Source organism: Lepidochelys kempii, chromosome 12 (assembly GCF_965140285.1).
Source record: "Lepidochelys kempii isolate rLepKem1 chromosome 12, rLepKem1.hap1, whole genome shotgun sequence".
NCBI lineage: Eukaryota > Metazoa > Chordata > Testudines > Cheloniidae > Lepidochelys > Lepidochelys kempii.
Window position 1 is genome coordinate 7016344 of NC_136391.1, and position 23656 is coordinate 7039999.

Below are 23656 nucleotides of genomic sequence, written 5' to 3' on the forward strand. Positions count from 1 at the left end.
CCTGCACACGGAGGAGCCCCAGGCCAGCCGCAGCCGCGCCTCCCCTCCCCAGACCCAACCCTCCCAGGGGAAAAGCGCCTGTCAGAAGACCCTTTTTGATATGCCCCATGCAATGGTATGTGCCTCCTCAGCCACCCCAGAACCTGCATGGGGCATAATAAAGCAAAAATGTCATGGCCAAAGCCCGCAACCAGGGGTCCAGCAGCCACGGCAGCGCCGGGGGGGGGGAGAGCCTCCCCTGGCCTATTATACCTGCCGCCCATGGCTGTCTCCCAGTGAGGAGTGCAGGCAACTGGCTGCACAGAGGTGAGGGATCATCCTGCAGCCCTCCTCCCACACCCTACAATACATGGACTCGGTGGCAAGGCTCACAAGGGCTGGGCCTGCCCCATGCCTGCCCCATAAACATCCCAGGGGCCTGCCCCTCTGCACTGGATGCACCATAATAGCGAGTGAGAGGGACAGAGTCTTGCATGCATGACCAACCCTCCCGCGGTGATGATTTATGTCTCCCCCAGCTGCTCCCGATGTGGCCACTGCTTGGGAGGCGAGCTAGGAGGGGAGTGTGACCCTCTCATTGCTTCTCTTTGCCTCGCTATCAGAATCACAAATTCTGCAGGAAAAAATAAAATTCTGTGGAGAACATGAAGTCTGCACAAATTCTGCCTTGCACCGTGGTGTAGAATTCCCCCAGGAGTATATTATGCATTGTGTGCCGCCCCACTGAAGTCAATGGAACTATGAGAGTGAATCTTTGAGGGAGTCAGTGTGGACAAGGGGGATCCAGTGGATATAGTGTACTTAGATTTTCAGAAAGCCTTTGACAAGGTCCTTCACTAAAGGGGACTTAAGCTAAGTAAGCTGTTATGGGATCAGAGGGAAGGTCCTCTGGGGGATTGGTAACTGGTAAAAATATAGGAAACAAAGGGTAGGAATAAATGGTCAGTTTTCAGAATGAAGAGAGGTAAATAGTAGTGTTCCCCAGGGGTCTGTACTGGGCCCAGTCCTATTCAATATATTCATAAATGATCTGGAAAAAGGGGTAAACAGTGAAGTGGCAAAATTTGCAGATGATACAAAATTGCTCAAGATAGTTAAGTCCCAGGCAGACTGTGAAGAGCTACGAAAGTTTCTCTATAAACTAGGTGACTGGGCAACAAAATGGCAGATGAAATTCAATGTTGATAAATGCAAAGTAATGCACTTTGGAAAACATAATCCCAACTGTACATATAAAATGATGGGGTCTGAATTAGCTGTTCCCACTCAAGAAAGAGATCTTGAGTCATTGTGGATAGTTCTCTGAAAACATCCACTCAATGTGCAGCGGCAGTCAAAAAAGCGAACAGAATGTTGGGAATCATTAAGAAAGGGACAGATAATAAGACAGAAAATATCCTATTGCCTCTCTATAAATCCATGGTACGGCCACATCTTGAATATTGCATGCAGATGTGGTCGCCCCATCTCAAAAAAGATGTATTGGAATTGGAAAAGGTCCAGAAAAGAGCAACAAAAATGATTAGGGGTATGGAACAGCTGCCCTGTGAGGAGAGATTAATATGACTGGGACTTTTCAGCTTGGAAAAGAGATGACTAAGGGGGGATATGATTGAGGTTTATAAAATCATGACTGGTGTGGAAGAAGTAAATAAGGAAGTGTTATTTACTCCTTCTCATAACATAAGAACTAGGGGTCACCAAATTAAATTAACAGGCAGCAGGTTTAAAACAAACAAAAGGAAGTATTTTTTCACACAACACACAGCCAACCTGTGGAACTCCTTGCCAGAGGATGTTGTGAAGGCCAAGACTGTAACAGGGTTCAAAAAAGAACTAGATAAGTTCATGGAGGACAGGTCCATCAATGGCCATTAGCCAGGATGGACAGGGACGGTGTCCCTAGCCTCTGTTTGCCAGAAGCTGGGAATGGGTGATGGGATGGATCACTGGATGATTACCTGTTCTGTTCATTTCCTCTGGGGCACCTGGCATTAGCCACTGTCAGAAGACAGGATCCTGGGCTTGATGGACCTTTGGTCTGATCCAGTATGGCCGTTCTTATGTAATATAGTTAAGCATGTGCAGAAATGTGTGGGATCAGGGCCTGTGTATATGATTATTCATGTTTTATTCCAGTCCACTAGCTGAATTTTTTTAAATAAAAAAAATAAAATGAAAAAATCTTGGTGCTCACCTACAACACTTCAAAGGAAAAAAAAAGAGGGGGGGAGCCTCTTTTTTGCCTCTTTGTGATGATGAAGGGTGTTTTGTTTTCAAAGAAAACTCAGTGGGGTTTGGGAGTTTTTTGGTTCTGCTTGTTCTGTTACCTTAGCAATTCACTCTCTAGATCAGTGGTTCTCAAGCAGAGCAGGTTTCAGGGGGCCCACTAAGCAGGGCTGGCATTAGACTTACTGGGGCCCAGGGCAGAACCGAAGCCTGAGCAACTTAGCTTTACTGGGCCCCCTGCAGCGTGGGGCCCCAGGCAGTCGCCCTGCTTGCCACCCCCCTAATGCCAGCCCTGGCTTTTATATGCAGAAAAACAGCTGTTGGGGAATAGGTGGGCCGTGGAGTTTTTATAGCGTGGGCGCAGGGGGGCGGGCTCAGAAAGACAAAGGTTGAGAACCCCTGCTCGAGATGACCAAAGCCCTAGTAGGGTAGGAGAAGAAGGGCAAACAGTAGAGACTCGATTTAGGGATGGGAGAACGAGAGTCTTATGAAGACTTTTTGTTGGTTTTGTTACAAACTAATTTAAACTCCAACACCTGTATAAAGAGTTGGGAGAAAAGCTCTTTTGTCAAAAATTCAGCAGCTCGCTCGCCTTCTTTAAGGGTGGAGAGCGTTCCCACTCACAGCTCTGAGTCCTCCCCTGAGACCCCCAGCAAAAGCAGGAAAGCAAGGCTTGTCCTGCCAGGGGCTGCAAAGGCTAAAACAAGCAGGGGAAAAACGTAACCCTCCCAGGGTCTCAACAGCCCAAAATGCAGCACAAGGCTCCAGCCCAGCGATTTTGATCCCCCAGCACTGGGAGGGAATTGCAATAGGGAGACCAGAACGAGCTCCTCTACCTCCCTTCCATTTCCTCACCCCCCCAGTATCCCCCTCCCTTCCATCTCCTCACCCCTCCTCTGCCTCCCCTCAGCCACCTCCTCCCGTCCATCTGCCTGCCCCCCTGAGCCTCCATCTCCCACTTCCCTCCATCTCCCTAAGCCTTCCCTGCCTCTATCTCCCCCTGCCTCTCCCTCCCATCCATCTCCCCACCTCTCCTCTGCTCCCCCTCCCTTCCATCTTCCCTCCCCTTCCTCTGCCTCCCCCCAGCCTCCCCCTCCATCTTCCGCCCCTCCTCTGCCTCCCCCAGTCACTCCCGCTCCTCCTTCTATGATGACATAACTGGCTCTGTGGATATGGGGAAAGCGGTAGACGTGATATAGCTTGACTTTAGCAAAGCTTTTGACGCTGTATCCCACAGTATTCTTGCCAGCAAGTTAAAGAAGTATGGGCTGGATGAACGGACTATAAGGTGGAGAGAAAGCTGGCTAGATTGTCGGGCTCAACGGGTAGTGACCAATGGATCCATGTCTACTTGGCAGCCGGAATCAAGTGAGTGCCCCAAGCGTCGGTCCTGGGGCCAGTTTTGTTCAACATCTTCATTAATGATCTGGATGATGGGATGGTGTCATAACTATAAAGGGAAGGGTAACCACCTTTCTGTATACAGTGCTATAAAATCCCTCCTGGCCAGAGGCAAAGTCCTTTTACCTGTAAAGGGTTAAGAAGTTCAGGTAACCAGGCTGGCACCTGACCTAGAATGACCAATGAGGGGACAAGATACTTTCAAATCTGGAGAGGGGGGAAAGGCTTTTATCTGTCTGTGTGATACCTTTGCCGGGAACAGATCAAAGATACAAGCCCTCCAACTCCTGTAAAGTTAGTAAGTAATCTAGCTAGACAATGCATTAGGTTTTCTTTGTTTTGGCTTGTGAAATTCGCTGTGCTGGAGGAAATATGTATTCCTGTTTTTGTGTCTTTTTGTAATTTAAGGTTTTGCCTAGAGGAATTCTCTATGTTTTGAATCTGACTGCCCGTAAGATTATCTTCTTCCATTCTGCTCTTACAGAGTTGTTCTCTTATCTTTTTTGTTCTTCTAATAAAGCTCTGTTTTTTAAGAATCTGACTGGGTTTTTTGGATCTTAAAAATCCAAGGCTGGTCTGTGCTCATTTTGTTTATTCTCAAGCCTCCCCAGGAAAGGGGGTATAAGGGCTTGGGGGAATATTTTGGGGGAATAGGACTCCAAGTGGTCCTTTTCCTGTTCTTTGTCTAAATCACTTGGTGGTGGCAGCATACTGTTCAAGGACAAGGCAGAATTTGTGCCTTGGGAAAGCTTTTAACCTAAGCTGGTAAAAATAAGCTTAGGGGGTCTTTCATGTGGGTCCCCACATCTGTACCCTAGAGTTCAGAGTGGGGAGGGAACCCTGACAATGGATTGCACCCTCAGCAAGTTTGCAGATGACACTAAGATGGGGGGGAAACGTAGATACACTGGGGGGTAGGGATAGGGTTCAGAGTGACGTAGGCAAAATGGTGGATTGGGCCAAAAGAAATCTGATGAGGTTCAACAAGGACGAGTGCAGAGTCCTGCACTTAGGATGGAAGAATCCCATGCACCGCTACAGACTAGGGACCGAATGGCTCGGCAGCTGTTCTGCAGAAAAAGACCTAGGGGTGACAGTGGACGAGAAGCTGGATATGGGTCAGCAGTGTGCCCTTGTTGCCAAGAAGGCCAATGTTATTTTGGGCTGTATAAGTAGGGGCATTGCCAGCAGATCAAGGGACGTGATCGTTCCCCTCTATTCGACATTGGTGAGGCCTCATCTGGAGTACTGTGTCCAGTTTTGGGCCCCACACTACAAGAAGGATGTGGATAAATTGGAGAGAGTCCAGCGAAGGGCAACAAAACTGATTAAGGTGCTGAAACACATGAGTTATGAGGAGAGGCTGAGGGAGCTGGGATCGTTTAGCCTGCAGAAGAGAAGAATGAGGGGGGATTTGATAGCTGCTTTCAACCACCTGAAAGGGGGGGTTCTGAAGAGGATGGCTCTAGACTGCTCTCAGGGGTAGCAGAGGACAGAACGAGGAGCAATGGTCTCCAGTTGCAGTGGGGGAGGTTTAGATTGGATATTAGGAAAAACTTTTTCAGGAGGAGGGTGGCGAAGCCCTGGAATGGGTTATCCAGGGAGGTGGTGGAATCTCCTTCCTTAAAAAAGGAGGCCTTGGGGCACCTTAGAGACGAACCGATTTATTTGAGCATGAGCTCTCCTGAGCCCTGGCTGGGATGACTGAATTGGGGATTGGGCCTGCTCTGGGCAGGGGGTGGGACTAGACACCGCCTGAGGTCCCTGAGAGTCTAGGGTTCCGCCCCCTCCCCCGCTCTGCCCGAGGGGCGGGGCACCCCGGCGTGCGGCGGTTACCATAGCAACACGCACACGCCGACAACACACGGCCCCTCCGCGAGGCGGGAGAGTCGTTCCGGCGGCAGGGGAAAGTAGTTCCTTGGTGACGGTGCGCGACCCGACGGAAGGGGGCTGAACCAAGCGGCGCGGAGCCAATCACGGGGAACATTGTGAGGCGCGGAAGAATCTCATGCAGGCTCCTCCCCTTCCGGAGGGGGGGGGTAGGTGACCCAACCTCTCCCTCCGCGCGGCGAGCGAGTGGCCTGGGCTCGGCGGCGGCGAGGAGCGGAGGGAGCCGGGCCGGGCCGGCCGCGAGACCCTTCCCCTCCCCGGCGGCGGGATGTTCAAGAACACGTTCCAGAGCGGCTTCCTCTCCGTGCTCTACAGCATCGGCAGCAAGCCCCTGCAGATCTGGGACAAGAAGGTGCCGGGCCCGGGGGGGGCCCGGGGGGAGCCCAGGGGGGGGATCGGGGCCGGGCCCCTGCAGATCTGGGACAAGAAGGTGCCGGGCCCGGGGGGGGATCGGGGCCGGGCCCCTGCAGATCTGGGACAAGAAGGTGCCGGGCCCGGGGGGGGATCGGGGCCGGGCCCCTGCAGATCTGGGACAAGAAGGTGCCGGGCCCGGGGGGAGCCCAGGGGGGGGATCGGGGCCGGGCCCCTGCAGATCTGGGACAAGAAGGTGCCGGGCCCGGGGGGGGCCCGGGGGGGTCCGGGGGGGGGATCGGGGTCGGGCCCCTGCAGATCTGGGACAAGAAGGTGCCGGGCCCGGGGGGGGATCGGGGCCGGGCCCCTGCAGATCTGGGACAAGAAGGTGGGGGGCCCGAGGGGGGATCGGGGCCGGGCCCCTGCAGATCTGGGACAAGAAGGTGCCGGGCCCGGGGGGGGGGATCGGGGCCGGGCCCCTGCAGATCTGGGACAAGAAGGTGCCGGGCCCGGTGGGGGGATCGGGGCCGGGCCCCTGCAGATCTGGGACAAGAAGGTGCCGGGCCCGGGGGGGGAATCGGGGCCGGGCCCCTGCAGATCTGGGACAAGAAGGTGCCGGCGCCCGGGGGGGGGATCGGGGCCGGGCCCCTGCAGATCTGGGACAAGAAGGTGCCGGCCCCTGGGGGAGCCCAGGGGGGGGATCGGGGCCGGGCCCCTGCAGATCTGGGACAAGAAGGTGCCGGCCCCTGGGGGAGCCCAGGGGGGGGATCGGGGCCGGGCCCCTGCAGATCTGGGACAAGAAGGTGCCGGGCCCCGGGGGGGATCGGGGCCGGGCCCCTGCAGATCTGGGACAAGAAGGTGCTGGGCCCGGGGGGGGCCCGAGGGGGGGATCGGGGCCGGGCCCCTGCAGATCTGGGACAAGAAGGTGCCGGCACCCGGGGGGGATCGGGGCCGGGCCCCTGCAGATCTGGGACAAGAAGGTGCCGGGCCCGGGGGGGGGATCGGGGCCGGGCCCCTGCAGATCTGGGACAAGAAGGTGCCGGCGCCCGGTGGGGGGATCGGGGCCGGGCCCCTGCAGATCTGGGACAGGAAGGTACCGGCGGGCTGGGGCATGGTGGAGCTGGGTGGGAGGGAGGCGCCCCGGGCTCTTCCAACGCCCCCGTGCCTGGCACCACTTCCCCGGGGCGGTGGCAGCAAGAAGCCGCTCGTGGCTCCGATTGTGGGGCGGGGGGGCGGGCTGCGGTCTCTGGGACGCGTGGGTTGCGCGCGGGCACGGACTCCTCCTCTGGGTCTTAGGGGCCTCAGTGCCGTGTCTGTGCCCGGTCAGATCCTGAGAGGTGGGTAATCTGCTGTCCCTATGGCAACTAGCTGCCTGGCAACCTGCATCCCAGGTCTGGCCATCACTGGTTGCTTGGCAGGTCTACGCGGGGGGCGGCGGGGGGCCTCTTCTGCTCTGGGACAGTTCCTGGAGGAGTGAGCCCATTCCTGACAAGCTACCCTCCAAATGCAGTATGTCCTCATGCATGGGGCAGGGTGCGCCAGGATAGGCCAGGGCTATCGTCTCTTGGGGAAAGGCACAGTCACAAAATGATCTTTCTTTGGGTCTCAGTCAGGAAACTTGTGAGCTCCTGCTGTCTTGTAGGCAATGCATGTTACTTGTCCTTTGGCATAGTGACTGGAGCTGGCTGTGCAGCATTCAAATACCATTGCTTGAAAGTCTTTCTCTTTCAATAATATAGTATTGTAACCTTCTAATTTGCAGAGCCACTTCTGCAAAAGCTAGCCAACTTTTGTTCCATCCATGAAGCTACTTCACAGCTTGTCGTTTACAGGTGTCATGGAGGCTGCTGCCTATAAGTAATAAGGAAAGCATCTGATTTTCAGTTTTAATTGATAAGAAACTTCCCCCCCATACCCGCCCCCCACAAGTCCTTCCCCAAAAAGAAATCAGGGGTTTATCTGGAATAACCCCAGAAATGGTTACTTGTATCTAAAGGATTGCTTGCACAGAGCAGTAATGCAGACTGTGATGGTTTGATTTCTACAGTGTGGAACATTAATTGGTCCATGCTGACCCTGCTGGTGCACACTAACGGTTCCCTAGGGCACTTTAAAATAGTATTACGTTAAAGCGCATTAGAGAGGATTACAAAGAGTTTACTCATTACTATATACAGATGCCCCCCAGGTCTTGTGTAACCCGACTTACGCAAATATGCACTTACGGAAAAAGTTCCGTAAGCTAGAAATAGGAGTTGTGGGGTTTTTTTTTCTCCGTAACGTTCGGGTATACGTTTCAGACTTATGCAAAATTCGAGTTACGCAAGGCTTTCCGGAACTGAACGATTGCGTAAGTTGGGGAGCATCTGTATGCAAAGAGGGAGCCCAGGAACCCCGCCCCCACATATGCAGTTTTGGGGCATCTATGTACAACTGAAAAATTCCTAAAAACAAACACTGGAAAATAGAAGTCCTAATGATAAGTAGCAGCATACAGTGTTCCGAAATATAAGAAACAGTCCTCGGAACTTCTACCAGTTTTGATCCTTAATGCAGAGATCTTGTCCTTGTCCCAAGAGTGATTGTGTGTTAATAAGGCAGTGTCTCGTCTTTGAAATACCTAGTTTAGTGTCTGCAGTTTTCTCTTTGACTCATACTACACTTTGAGGTCCTCAAGAAGAAAAATTTCCCTCCGTACACTATACAGTATGAAGTAGTCAGTGTAAAATCTAGTTAATTTTAGAAAATGAGATACAAATAAGTATCTGTTTCTACCCCGCCCCCAAATCTCCTTGCCAAATGTTATGGTCTGAAAATAGAATGTTTCTATTTTTAAAAGTTTAATTATTTCACTATGGTTAGCACCCCATGTTTGTGGGGGTCTTTTGTATAGCAACTGAAAAAACTAAAGTGACTGTAAGCAATATTCTGTCATGGTCAAAGTAAACAACCTGGGGAAAAATAGGTAACTCTTTTTTTTGCTCTGTCAGTTAGTCATCTTGGGTGTTACTTGGAGCAGTAGGATGTCAGCCAAAGGTGCTTTTGTTTTGTTTATGTTCCTTTTAAAAGTGGCCTGCAAAGGGCAGTTAAAAATGGCGTTGCACCGCCCCCCCTCCTTCCCCCACTTTAGGATGTGTGAAGAAGTCTTAAAAATTAAGACACTTTCTTACATAGAAATGGCAAGAATGTTAGCTTTGGTTTTGCTGCAATGTTTTTTAGGCCTCTCAGATGTCTGTCAGCTCTTGCAAGTGTTGAACCTTTAACAGAGACATCCCTTTCCCCCAGAGTACTCATTAGTCACTGATGATCTGCAAAAACCAACCCCAAAATAAGTTAGAAACAGTCTGACTAAATCTCCTTTCCCCCCCCCCAAATTACTTTAGTATTCAGTCTCTTGTGACATCATAATCTCACTAGTTGTCCATTCATAAGACCTGAAATTCTAATGTAACTTAGCAGGCAGGAAAACATCTGTTATTTATAAAAACCATTTCAGGCCTTCTCTGTACATCACAGAGCAGCTCAAAAAGAGGGTTAGGTTGGGGGAAGGCAAGAGCCCTTCTTTTTTCTTTTTGGAGGTGCCCGTTAAATTGGAGGTGTGTTTTGTTACAGGGATCCCTTGTGCTGCTTCAGGGATATGGGCTAAATATATTAAATAAAACAAGGCCTATTTGTGGTCTGAATGAGAGCCCCGTGGTGCGTTCCTAGTATACTACAGTGGGCTGTGTTGCAAACCCCTGTGAGGGCGAAGAAATGTTGTTGTTTTTTTAAACGCTATTCGGCCAACATCCAGGTGTAAGAAATGCTAGCTTTATAAGGCCTCAGTCATGCAGCTTCTTGCATGTGAGAAGATTGCTGTGCCTGCATGGAGCCTCATTGGAGTTAATAGCAGCAGCCTGTTTGCAAGCAGTTAGTTGCAGGATCAGGGCCAAAATAAACAACAGATCTAGAGGAAGGCTGAGCCAGTGGATGAAGTGCTGTTCTAAGAGAAATACTTGTGCCCATAGGGATGAGGTTTGTAAGCCGTTCTTTTTTCTTTTGTAATGGTCTCATTAAAATGTAAGGGCTCCCAAGTCCTGCATCTTGGCAGGAAGTTAGACATTCACTAGATGACCCTTGTGGACCCTTCTAACCCTATGGTTCTATGATTCTAAGACTTTGTCTACACTACTGGGGTACGTCAACATCAGTCGCGCTACTCCAGCTACGTCAATAATGTAGCTGGAGTTGACGTATCTTAGGTCGACTTACTGTGCTGTCTACACCGCGCTGCGTCGACGGGAGACGCTCTCCAGTCTACTTACCTTACTCCTCTTGTACCAGAGTCGACTAGAGAACGGTTGATTTAGTGGGTCTTCAGTTTTGGGCCCCACACTACAAGAAGGATGTAGAAAAATTGGAAAATGTCCAGTGGAGGGCAACAAAAATGATTAGGGGACTGGAACACATGACTATTGAAGAGAGGCTGAGGGAACTGGGGATGTTTAGTCTGCGGAAGAGAAGAATGAGGGGAGATTTGATAGCTGCTTTCAACTATCTGAAAGGGGGTTCCAAAGAGGATGGATCTAGACTGTTCTCAGTGGTAGCAGATGACAGAACGAGGAGTAATGTTCTCAAGTTGCAGTGGGGGAGGTTTAGGTTGGATATTAGGAAAAACTTTTTTACTAGGAGGGTGGTGAAACACTGGAATGCGTTACCTAGGGAGGTGGTGGAATCTCCTTCCTTAGAAGTTTTTAAGGTCAGACTTGACAAAGCCCTAGCTGGGATGATTTAGTTGGGGACTGGTCCTGCTTTGAGCAGGGGGTTGGACTAGATGACCTCATGAGGTCCCTTCCAACCCTGATATTCTATGATTCTATGACCCCCAGTGTAGACATGGCCTAAGTGAGTGACAGCACTGGTTAGAGATGGACAGTCTGGGTGGGAATTGTGCAAATGCTCTTACATTGCCTGCTGACCTATTGTTCTCCTGAGTGCTGGGCCACTCAGATACTTATCTGTCATGGTGAAGTGCGCTGAACTCTGGGCCAGCTCATTGTGATGGGGCGGTCAATGTCCATTGGGAACTAGACTAAAGTTGGGACATGCCTCTCAACTGTGGCACCCTGCACAGCTGAACCTCAGTTTCCATCTTACAACTACTCTTAAAATGCTCTTTTAATAATCTATTTTTAAAACTAAATGGGTTTGTCACTCTTTCACCTGCACTCTTACTCTGCTTATAGTTGGGGTCTTCTGAGATTTTTAGCATTTCCTGAAGATCTGGGTTCACTTGTAATATGTCAAGAGCTAGTAGTCTTGTTAGGCATTGTCTGTTAAGGAAACTGGCACTAATGTACCTGTGTTGATGTAATCACTGGTAACATAAGGTAAGCTGCCCTGGTGTAAACCCTACTAAGTGCTGGTACAGATTATCTACATCAAGGATCTGTGCTGGTGTAACTATACTGATGTAGTTACATCTATGCCAATTTTCTTAATGTAGATGGGGGTGGGGGGAGAGGGCAAAGTCTTTCTAAATATCTTGGAAGCTGTCATAAATGTAAAGGGAAGGGTAACCACCCTTCTGTATACAGTGCTATACAGTGGCCAGAGGCAACATGCTATTACCTGTAAAGGGTTAAGAAGCTCAGCTAACCTGGCTGGCACCTGACCCAAAGGACCAATAAGGGGACAAGATACTTTCAAATCTTGGGGGAAGGAAGGTTTTCTTTGTGCTCTTTGTTTATGTGGTTGTTCTCTCTTGGGACTGAGAGAGGCCAGACAGAAATCCATCTTGTCCACCCATCCTAATCCAAGTCTCCAATATTGCAACCAGTAGAGGTAAACCAGGCAAGGCGGATTAGTTTATCTTTTGTTTTATGTGAATTTTCCCTGTGTTAAGAGGGAGATTTATTCCTGTTTTCTGTAACTTTAAGGTTTTGCCCAGAAAGGGATCCTCTGTGTTTTGAATCTGAATACTCTGTAAAGTATTTTCCATCCTGATTTTACAGAGGTGATTTTTACCTTTTTCTTTCTTTCTGTCTATAAATAAATAAATTTTGATTGATTGATTAAAAAAAATCCTTCTTTTAAGAACCTGACTGATTTTTCCATTGTTCCAAGATCCAGGGGTTTGGGTCTTTGATTTTCTAACCTATTAGTTAGGATATTATTTTCAAACCTCCCCAGGAAAGGGTGTGTGTAGGGCTTGGGGGGATATTTTGGGGAGGAAGACTTCTGCAAGTGGGCTCTTTCCCTGTTCTTTGTTTAAAACACTTGGTGGTGGCAGCGTACGGTTCAAGGACAAGACAAAGTTTGTACCTTGGGGAAGTTTTTAACCTAAGCTGGTCCCCACATCTGTACCCTAGAGTTCAGAGTGGGGAAGGAACCCTGACTTCACTTTACATAGACGAACGTGAACACTGGAAACCTTTCCTTGATTATGCTGTGTGAACAGTGTGGCTTTCAACTCTCCTTATGAGTTAGTTTTCATTCCTTCTCTTTTACTCTCTCTCCCTCCCCCCCCCCTCCCCCAATGGGCCGCAGTTAGTCTCTGGGCAGGTGGTTTGGCAATGAGGGCAGCTCTTTCACTCATCTGCTCTGTACTTAGCATCATGCTCACAGACTTTGCTTCTGGAGTCCAAAGTGGATTATGCCACTGAAAATTGAGGTGGATATCCTTCGCTTTCTAAGGTAGAGGAAGAGCTAGTGCCTATCCCAACACCATCCTGCCAGAACAGCCACCAGAGCCCCCTAAATGCAGAATGTGTTTTCTAGCTCTTTTAGACTTTCTTGTGCAGAGCAGATCAGTCATCAGATCACTTACTCAGCGAGTGCATCTCCTGCCATTTCAGAGTCATCCGGGCCTTTCTGGGAGACCTGTTTTGCAAGGCACTGTCACTATCTCCATTTTAACACTTAGTTAATCAGACCCTCTCTTCATTCCTGAGCCCTTGGCTCTCTGATCTCAGGGGAACTCATTGCAAGCTGTTCTGCTACAGTGGATAGAAACTGTTCAACGGAACTTATCAAATGGATTGATTCTCTGAATGATTTCTCCAAGCACGGAACTACTGAGACTTTCCTTGAACTGAAAGATTAAAGATTAAAAGTTAGAGCAACTTCAGATGCTGTTCTCTAGCAATGGAGTGTATTGCCAGTATCACCTGAATACCAAATAACTCTTGGAATCTGACCACAGAATACAAATAGCTGTTACTTGCGTGGTTTCCCTGACCAGTGTGGAAGGGACCATTTTCTGGAACCACATTAGAAAACCCTGCTATACCCATGTATGGGTGGACTATAGCACAGTCAGACTAGCATGACTCTCAAGGGGGAGGAGAATCCACGCCTACAGCGGTCAGGGAAATGATGCTAGCAACAGCAGAGTTTAAACACAGCTGTTGCTAGCATGGTTCCAGCCGCAGAAATGACCTACCCATGTCTGCACTAATGCTGGACAGCAATAAAATACTTGTTGGCACCTCTAGAGGTCTCCCTCAGCCTATTTAATTCACTAGTCACCACTTGGACTGAACTTGAATTCTTCTATCAAGGGCTGAGTTAATCTTACATTTCTCCAATCTTCTAGTTACACTGATCTAAGGTGTTACTAATAACAATGGTAGGTAAAAAATATGTCCATACAAAACTGATTTTTTTTTTTTTTAAAGATGGTTGCGTCCTTTGAAGTCCAGCCATTTTTGAGTGTGTGAATAAGAATTTGATTGTCTTTAGTGTGCAGGCAGGTTAATAATTAGTAAATTAGTGTAACTCAGACTAGGATTATCCATTTATATGGATGATAATATCCATAGTTGCATAAAATAGGACTTGATAGGATTTTTTTCCCCCTCTACTTCCAAAAAAGTCATCTTTGGGATGTGACAATGTATAGAAAATGTTAGCTCAAAATTAGTTTTTCTGGAAGTGTAATTTCTGAGCATTCAAAGTTGCAACAAAACCCCCTTCACTTTAACTGCACTGGTCATTGCTGAGCATCTGCTGTAATCTATAGTTATAAACATTCTCTTTCCACGACATCAAGAGATCCCTCGCTGAGCAATGCTGCTGTAATCAGTATTAACTGCTATCGGGATGTCAGCCTCTGGGGTAGTGAACTGCATGGGGTGGGGTGTTAAGTAATGGTATCCAGAGCCTTTTAGCTGTCTTCTCCTTGGAGCGTCAAATTAGCTCTGGTTGATAACCTAGTTCTGATGAATCTTTAGAGGCCTTTGTGAAACAAGCTGGTTGTCCCCACACTTCCCCCAGTTTCTAGGGAAGGATCGGGGCTCAATGTCTGAGTGCCAATAGAGTCCTTTGGAAAGGGGTTGTGTGTGTGTTTTATGCTGCTTTCTATGTGTACCCCACTTTGGTTTTGATAGCTAATCAACTCATCTACTACCCTAACAAACTGTTGTTGTTTTTGTAGACTAGCCTACTTCATCTCTAAATGTTGGCATCCCAAATTCTTTGTAATTCTTTATATTCTGCCCTTGGATGCATGTCATGACTATGCTCTCTGCCCTGCTTGGCTGTCTCATCCATGCTTTCTCTGTTGTCCTGCCTATCTTATATCTTTCCTCTTGTCTCCTCATCCTGCTCCTAGGAAAGTTTTGTGAGAAGAAACACGTTCCCTCTGTGATCATTCAATGTGTCTCTTGCGTTTGGAGAAAGAAACTGGCTTTCATAGACCATGACTAGTCAATTTCACATTGCACTAAATTGACCTGGTGGCAGAAGGAAAAGAACACTAAGGAAAACTGAACCGTCCCTATTTCTCCTTTTCATCGCGAAGAAATCTTGGCCTGCCAGTGGTACAGTCCTGGGATTACCAATGGTTAAGCCCCTTCATTTTCAGTTTAAACAAATTAAAAAAAAAAAATCAAAAAAATCCCAGGTTTTACAAAAAGTAATATTTTTTTCTCTGATTTTTCACCCTACTTTTGTATCCTTCAAATATATAAAAAATAACTTGTTTTGTTAGGAAACTAAAATACATTGCATGAGATGTGTATTACGATAATATATTAGCCTGTGTGTATATGCAAAGCTGCCTGGTGAAGTAAAGCTCTGTATTTGTTGTGAAGATACACACAATAAGCAAACAGGCACGCAGGCAAGCTCTGAAGTGCGTGTGCATCTGAAGGTACTGATGCATCTCATGCCCACCACGTACATGTTTCAGCTACATGCAGTACTGTAGGAGACTGGGTCTTGGAAAAGACTCCTTAAAAAGATTGCTGCGAGCCTATGCTATGCAGGACTTTGGGAAATTACACTGAAGGACTTCACATAACACAGTGAGTGTTTATAAATATTTTTAAATATTGGGCCCAATTATTAAATGTTAATATAGTTCTAAGTCTACAGCAGTAAACTGTTTATTCAAACAAGTTTTATTGGAGATTGAAGGGATATTGTTTTCTTAAACTCAGAAGTGGCATTGTATTTTGAGTTCTGTTTTAGTTCTGCAGCCAACCACATTGAATTCTGTTAATCAAAGCATTCATCTATTGAATACTTTTCTCCCCGGTCCTTCTGTCCGCCAAACTAAACCCTGATATTTACCAAGAACAATTTTTAATATTTTTTGCACCAATTTTTCAGCTGTTTTTGTTGTTGTGGTAATAAACACTGATAAATTCCCAGGAAAAATGAAATAAAATCAAAACCAAAAACGAAGGGGCCTACCAATGGTGAAAGCTGTAATGTAGCCTGAGAGCAGGTATTCTTATCTAACCTGGCTAACAGTGTTACTTTCCCTAATATATAGAACCCCACATTAGTCTTCTAATGGGGTGATTCCAGTTGCAGGTGACACAAACATCAAATAATCTTAACATTGCCATGTTAGTTTCTTTTACACAGACCTATAAATAAATGGGAGATGTATTTGGCGCAGAAGAGGCATAGGATTGGAGAACAGGAATACGCTGCTATCCCTTGAGGAGTCTCTCTCTGGCAGCTTAACATCTTTATCTGTGATGGCTCGGAATGGGATTAAAAATATGGTCTGTCAATCCATGCTAGCATTCCTACCATTACCAGCATCCATTTCAGGTGATCTGAATAGAGACATCCTTAAAGACCACAGAGAGGTGGGCTCCTTTTTTCTCTCTTTTGGCAAACACACACATTATTATCCACTGTAGGTCCATCTAGAGCAACTGACTAAGCAGTTTGAAGATGAATTGCTGGTTTTGTAAATCGTTTTGTTACATACGACTGGACTCCTCCCATTAGATGGTTAATGTGGTTCTGTATTTTAGCAGCAGAGTGGTGTGATATAAGTTGAATCATGGATTCACACGGTTGCAATGTGCTGATTCCGCACAAGGTGATTTCATTAGCAAAGTGCCTTTAAATGCAGATCTCGATTTTTTTTTTTTTTTTTTTTTTTATTAAATGTGGAACGAGCTGTTTTGTTAAAAAATGAAGTCAAACCCGGAGATTCAGCATAAGTTGGTTGCTGAGAAGAGCAAGTGTGAGTTACTATGCTGATTCCTATTCTGGCCTTCCTGCATTGTGCAGGGACCTGGCTGTGACTGACTTTACTGGATCATTGGAGATCTCATATCAGCTCTAATTCATGGCTTTTTTTTTTCCCCCCTCTAGCCTTACTCCATTATTAGTCAGAGAGAGAGTAGTCTGAATTGGGTTATGAGGCCTCTGAGGGTCTCATCTCAGCCCATTGAACTCAGTGCTGCCAGCCATGAGTCTGTCCCAAATCCTTGTGAGGGGTCTGGGCATCCACTGGGGGGAGTTCCCTCTAGCTTCTCCTGCCCAATTCGCCCCACACCCAGGGCCCAACATAGCTGGTAACTCATTCACCTGCAGCAGGTGATGTCCTGCAAGGGCAGCTAATGGCTCTTGTCTCAGACCTTCCCAGAGGCATTGAACAGCGCATGACAAGCACCTTGCATGTGACCTCAGTGGTGAGCATTATTAGTGTGACTTTAAACAGGCTTTCTTCATCCGTTGCTGCTGTTTGCCTGACCATGCCAGGCTACAGTGTCCTGCCCTAGCAATGGGCAGTAGTGCACAGGAGGTAAAAGTCCTGTAAGTGGAGTGGGTGTGCTGGGTGTGGATGCACTGGCCTGCAGGAGTCACGGATTAAGGAGGGAAGAAATTGACCTGGGCTTCCTGTACCTTTTGCTACAACCTCTCGCTCCTTTCCCTGGTTTGGTTTAACTTAGTACTTGTCTGGCTTGAGCATTCTTTGGGCCTTCATATACTAGACTTAAATGCATCCGAATGACTCAGCATGCATTTTGCTGTGTACTGTTTGTCAAGGTACTGTTTCTGGCCTCTGATGTCAGCATTTGGAGATGACATTGGACCTTGCAGACTCTCAGTAAAGGCGTTTGCTGGCAGCGTGTCCTGTAGTAGTAATTGCTGTATGGGATGACGGAAGGTGTCCATCTGATTTCTTCATGTGACTGCCGAGAGAAGTTCTTGTGGGATGTCTTTCTAGCGTGCTCTTCTGGGCTGGGAGATCTCCCCTGCACTTCAGGAATGGCAGTTGTCTTTCATCTCTCCCGTGGCTAACAAACTGTTTCACTTTCTCTTGTTCTAGGTGCGGAATGGCCATATCAAAAGAATCACTGATAACGATATCCAGTCACTGGTGCTGGAGATTGAAGGAACAAATGTCAGGTAGAGTAAGAGACCATTCTTTATCCTAACATGCTATGGAGCGTTAGCACTTCAAACAGAAGAATGATCATGGTGCCGCTTCAGTCATCTTCTCTTTCCCAAAGGTTATTCATCTCTTTTTTTCCCCTGAGCTTATTGGTGAGATTTTTCTAAATCAAGTGGCCCATTCTGTAGCACCGTTGTGGCACGGCCCATTCAAGCTCTGTTTTTATTCCAAGACATTTTGGTTTTTGCTGGAGTTTTTAAAATGCTTATAGAGCTCTGGATGCAAATTGAGCTCTGACTGCCAGTGATGTCTCCCCTCTCTCATCAAGTCCTAGTAATAACCAGGTGTTTTCTTTTTCTCCTTATATAACTTGTGTTTTTTATTAGAGACAATTTGGGGCATTGTAGCCCATAGGTTATCTAGTGCCAGGGGAGAGCTGAATTGTAGCAAAAGCAATGCACCGTCTCTTGCATCTGATTGTCCTAAGACCCAATTGTTCCCTCAGTTAAAGACTTGAGGATCATAGAATCATAGAATATCAGGGTTGGAAGGGACCTCAGGAGGTCATCTAGTCCAACCCCCTGCTCAAAGCAGGACCAATCCCCAGTTTTTGCCCCAGTTCCCTAAATGGCCCCCTCAAGGATTGAACTCACAACCCTGGGTTTAGCAGGCCAATGCTCAAACCACTGAGCTATCCCTCCCCCCCAGGATGAGTGAAGCATCGTAGTAGCAGTAGGAAGCTAAAATATAAGAGGCTTTTGTTTACAAGACACATGGCTTTTAGAGCTTGTCAGACCTTTGGCCCGAAGTTGTGGGGTTGTCTGGCCTCTAATGCTTTCTTAAACGCATGTAGTGCTTGGGAGTTACTGCTCTTTTGTTCTGAGGGCGCTTCCTGCTTAGATCAAGGGCTGAGGGAGGGTCTAGTGCTGTGTGCTTGAAGTGGGAACAGGAAGATCTCATGATAACCTGGAAGTCTCCTATTAACCTGGTGGGGAAGGAAGAGTGTATTTGAACTGAATGGTGGTTTTGTCCTAGTCCTCCCCACCCTCCAGTATTTTCCCCATTGGAGTGGAACAGTCCACCTTTTCACTGAGGCCCCCGCTGGGCCGATCTGCCTGGCTAGGTGTGTTCGGGTAATCTGATTGGCTGACCATCCCTTAGTACCCCATATGGTCAAAGTGTAGCATACTGGCGCACCATGTGGAATTGCGAAGGGTGTCAGCGGAGCATAGCGCATCCATGCAAGGTAGTAACCAGAAGAGTGTCTCTAAGTGACCTGCAATTTTGTGTACTCCTTAGACCTGGAAAGCTTAAATCTAGCAGAAGGGCTTCCTGGCTAATTCCTCTTGTATGTGGATCTGTCTCAGAATGTGCTCTATTGATATATCTGCCATGTACCAGGCAGACTGAGATAAGGAGCTAGAAATATTAAGTGTCTCTCTACCTCCCAGTACCACGTACATCACCTGCCCTGCTGACCCAAAGAAGACACTGGGCATCAAACTGCCCTTCCTGGTGATGATCATTAAGAACCTAAAGAAATACTTCACCTTTGAAGTGCAGGTGAGTGGGGTAACATGCAGAGCTGCCTCAGTAGGGGTTAGAGGGGGGAGTATCTCCCCAGCCCCCAATAACTGCTGGGTATAAAGAGAGTGGGAGCTGGCTGTCTCGAGACTCATGACTCCATCACCATAATATCTGAGCACTTTGTAGAAACTAATGAATCTCTTCTTAGCACCCCTGTGAGATAGAAAAATATTATCCCTGTTTGACATTGGCCCTAGTTAGCGGTGGCCTAGTGGACAGAACATAGGACTGGGACTCAGGAGACCTGGGTTCTATTCCTGGCTCCCCCACTAGTCTCCTGGGTGACTGTGGGGAAGTCATTTCTCCCTCTGTGCCTCAGTTTCCCAATCTGTAAAATGGGGATATTGATCCTGACCTCCTTTATGAAGTACTTTGAGATCTGCAGATGAAAAGCATATAGAAGAGCTGGGGATTATTAGTATGGTGATGAAGTGACTTGTCTAAGGTGACACAGGTAGTCTGTGGCAGAGCAAGATCTCCTAGTCCAGTGCATCAACCACAAGATCTTCCCTTTTTTTTCCCCCTTCAGCCCCTTAGTATCAAGCCCTCTCTACCATTGCAGCCTGTCTTATGGCCATGAGAGAATGTAGTGACCATGTTTGAAACCCAGGTTTTCATACTGCATCTAGGCACTGACTTCTAAATATTCTAGCTGTAAAGTGGAGGGGAAAGTCCTGTCCTACTGCACCTCCTGGAGTCTGACTCTGGGTTGGAGACGACCTGTCCTGAATGAACTCAGCCTGTCAAGGAGATACAGAAGTCAGCAGAACTGTCTTTTTCCTCTGCATCAGGTGTTGGATGATAAGAATGTGCGCAGGCGCTTCCGGGCAAGTAACTACCAGAGCACAACCCGGGTGAAGCCCTTCATCTGCACCATGCCCATGCGGCTGGATGACGGCTGGAACCAGATTCAGTTCAACCTGTCCGATTTCACACGCCGCGCCTATGGCACAAACTACATCGAGACCCTGAGGGTCCAGGTATGAGCTAGGCCAAACGGCCCAGCTGCTGCCAGGGAGCCTACTTCTCAGAGGTCGGGGCTCCCCGCCCTCCATAGCCGTAGAAATCATGCCCTGCAGTCTCCCTTCTTGCTAGCCAGGAGATTGGGCTGCTGGAGTCCAAGCAGAACAGGAGCCTGGACTCCACCCTGTTTGACTTCTTAGCCAGTTACCTGTCTTAAGTGTGCACCGTTAGAGGGGAGCAGCACTGGTGCTCGTGACCTCATGTATTAGTGATGGGTGACTATATTGGGGTTCAGCCCTGCCCCACCCTTAATTCAGCTGCTTCTCAGATGATGGAACTAGCTGCATCTATGGTCTCTTCTCACCAGCCTTCAGCTACGTGAGGAAGCTTGGGAGATGCTTTCTCTGGGGTGAGGTGGTATTTAAGTCTATTTGGGATGCCAGGCACACATCTGCCAGTGGGATGGAAGCCCTTATTCTCATTCCTATGCAGGGAAATCTTAAGGAGGGGCAGAATTGCCATTCTCACCAACAGCGAGGGCTCTGATAAAGAAAGGAGCAGTAGAGAGCAGAGATGGGGGTAATTGTGAGGAACCTTGTGTCATCTGGCAGCCAGTGCAGAGCTGATTCTGTGGAGTCTCCAGTGCTCTGCCTAGATCTCTTTAGCCAGCTCTCAGACATGTGCCATCTGCTGAATGTGTTCCTGAAGAATGAAAGGTGCTAATATAGGACAGAACAAGAACCAGCTCTGCTTCCATCTCCGAGCCTGTACCAATCACATGAGCAGAGGTACTGGAAATTCTGAAAGATGTTCCGGTCATTATATATGGCCCAGTTAGACACTGCTTCCCAGGCTCTCGCCCTCCCTAAACAGCTACCTTGCTGTTTATCATGACCCCTTTTCAGTCCGTTTTCAGCCCAGTACTTGAGATTTCATGAGACACTGGGACATCCAGCTATAAAAACCAAGGGCATGATGGGTGGCTAGGACACTTCAGAAGAGGGTGGAGGAGGAGTTGCTACCTTTTAAAGCTGCTAGAAAGAAAGATGGGGGAATAGGATACCTCCAGGAAGACTTGACTAGGCCTCTGGGGCAGTCAGCAGATCAGCATAATGCCTGCAGCACTGATCACCAAAGTAGATTTTCTGGATCTGGGATTCTTAGATGATGGGAGAGTTCTGTAATCGACGAGTGAGGACAGGGTGTGTTGTGAGCCAAACCACTGTCAAGCTGAAGGGGAGAAGTATAAAGAGAGGATGTTAAAGATGCAGCCAATTCTCTCCGTCTTTCCATCATCAGATCCATGCGAACTGTCGCATCCGGAGGGTGTATTTTTCTGACAGACTCTACTCTGAGGATGAGCTTCCAGCAGAGTTCAAGCTGTACCTCCCTGTTCAGAACAAGGCCAAGGTGAGCTAGCCTGATGAGGGAGAAGTGAGGAAGCAGCAAATAGGGCCATCACAAAAATCTCTCTCCTTTGTCTCGCATTTCTGCCTCCTTCCTGATGTTTTAGCAATAAGAGGCCTCCACATGATATTTGTATCAGAAAAGCATTTTCCCTTTGCTCACAGTAGGGAACATGCCCTTGCCACTTAAGCCAATCACTGGCTCCCGGCTATTAAAATCACTAGCAATATCTCAAGTTGTTTATTGATTGGCAGTCTTCCCCAAGAAGCAGAGCACTGAAGGAGATGGAGACTCAGTTCACTTCCCCACCCCTAGAAGTAGGCCTTCCAAACTTGGTGGGGAAGGGAGTGTGCGAGATGGTAGATGATGGAACAAGGAGTAATGGTCTCAAGTTGCAGTGGGGGAGGTCTAGGTTGGATATCGGGAAACGCTATTTCACTAGGAGGGTGGTGAAGCACTGGAATGCGTTACCTAGGGAGGTGGTGGAATGTCCTTCCTTAAAGGCTTTTAAGGTCAGGCTGACAAAGCCCTGGCTGGGATGATTTAGTTGGGGATTGGTCCTGCTTTGAGCAGGAGGTGGGACTAGATGACCTCCTGAGGTCCCTTCCAACCCTGATATTCTATGATTTCCCTGCTGTTGTCTCGGTTCATCCCGTTCTGGGGTTGAACCCCAGAAGCTGCCCCCTCTCTTGCTGGTGAGAGATGATAGAATTGTTGACAAACTGGCTGTTGCTGGTGCCCTCATCCAAGCAGAGGTGTTCGCCTCTGTTTCCTCCTTCCCTGGTCACTTACCTTGACTCCCATAGAGTTCCACTCTGATCCCTGTCCCTCTGACACTGGGAGCATCATTGCTGTGGGCGGGGACGAAGGATGAGTATGTTGCCATAGAGTAGGGAGAGGCGCTGCAGTGTCCTTGGGGTGAGTGGGAGAAGAGCCCTCTGGATCATTCTTCAGTGATCAGTCTAGTCTTAGGATCAGTATTGAGGGGCTTTATAGATAAATGTCCAGCCCTCCTTGACCAGACACCCTCATGATGAAAGAGCTTCTGGGCTGGGCGGAATAAGACAGACAGGGAGGAACTTGGGGAAACTTCTCAAGGGAGTGCATCTTCTCTCCCCGCCCCAAGGAGACTGATGTTTGTTTCGGGGTAGGTCAAGGGCTGGGTTAACAATCATAGGCTGCAAAGGTCATGGCAATAGCATGTGGCCAGCAATGAAGATCGTTTAAGGCTGCCAATGGAGCATTCCCTTCTGTACAATTACACGCAGCACAGAGGCACGTTGGAATAGCAGTGTCAGGTGCTAATTGCTTAATAATCCTGTCCCCTTTGTGCCCCCTCAGCAATAAACTGCACTGGAAAGAAACACGAGGAATGCGCCATGGCTCGGTATGAACATGAAGGCAGGTGGAGGAGAATGTCCTAATGAAACACAATTAGCTAAATGCACTCTGCATAGGGTAACTATTGAATAATTTGGTATCCCTTTCCTGGGCAGGACACAACTAACCATGTAATAATACAGTACTGGAATTGCATTGTACGTCCATAGGTAGCACAGAATCAGAGTATTTATCTGGCTGTTCCTAAAAGCAGAGTCTAAACACTGCGAGTGACGCAGTACCTAATCTTTGCCTCGCTTGGGGGAATTACCAAGTAAATGAGAGTAGCGTGTCTGAAGAGAGGATCTGGTGTGGAATTACAGGGTTAAGTGTGCCCTCTCAAAGATACCAATGTGTTTTTCCTTTCCTGGTTTTCCATCTTTATTTTATATGTGCTCTAAATATGGATGTAATACTCATATTTTGAAAGTTATTAAACATTTGATTCTGTTTGTAAGTGTGTCCAGGCATCTCACTCCTTTGATGGTGCTCTTTCACTCACAGATGGTTGGACTTAAAAAGCTCTGAGGAATCTCTTTAGCAACCCAGATGTTAATATTGCCTCTGAATTGCACTTGGATTGGCAGCCTGCTCCCCAGAGGCCCAGCAGTGCTGTGGCTAGAGATGCACTAGCCACATCATACAGGGCAACTTCAAACCCGGGGGCAGAATCTACCCCAGGGTGGCTCTCCATGCGTACTGCTCATCCCCGGAAGATGGGTCTGTATCCTTCATGCAAGTCTCTTATAAATAAGCCAGCTTTCCCAGGAGCCGCAAATCATTCAGTTTTATCTGCACACAATGGAAGGATTCACTCCG

The 23656-nt window shown here is 48.0% G+C and overlaps 1 protein-coding gene across 3 annotated transcripts; it reads left to right on the top strand.

Moving 5' to 3' along the window:
• Positions 1–5647: 5647 nt before the first annotated feature.
• On the top strand, positions 5648–23294 carry CFAP20 (cilia and flagella associated protein 20). 3 transcript variants are annotated; one of them, XM_073307367.1, is made up of 6 exons: positions 5649–5872; positions 17435–17514; positions 18952–19063; positions 19879–20067; positions 21350–21460; positions 22799–23294. In XM_073307367.1, the coding sequence occupies exons 1-6, from the start codon at positions 5789–5791 to the stop codon at positions 22802–22804; spliced, it is 582 nt and encodes a 193-aa protein (XP_073163468.1). In that variant the 5' UTR covers positions 5649–5788; the 3' UTR covers positions 22805–23294. The 3 variants fall into 3 exon arrangements, with proteins under 3 accessions (XP_073163467.1, XP_073163468.1, XP_073163469.1); XM_073307368.2 differs by lacking the exon at positions 5649–5872 and adding an exon at positions 16624–16906; XM_073307366.1 differs by lacking the exon at positions 22799–23294 and having other exon boundaries at positions 5648–5872; positions 21350–21469.
• Positions 23295–23656: the final 362 nt, after the last annotated feature.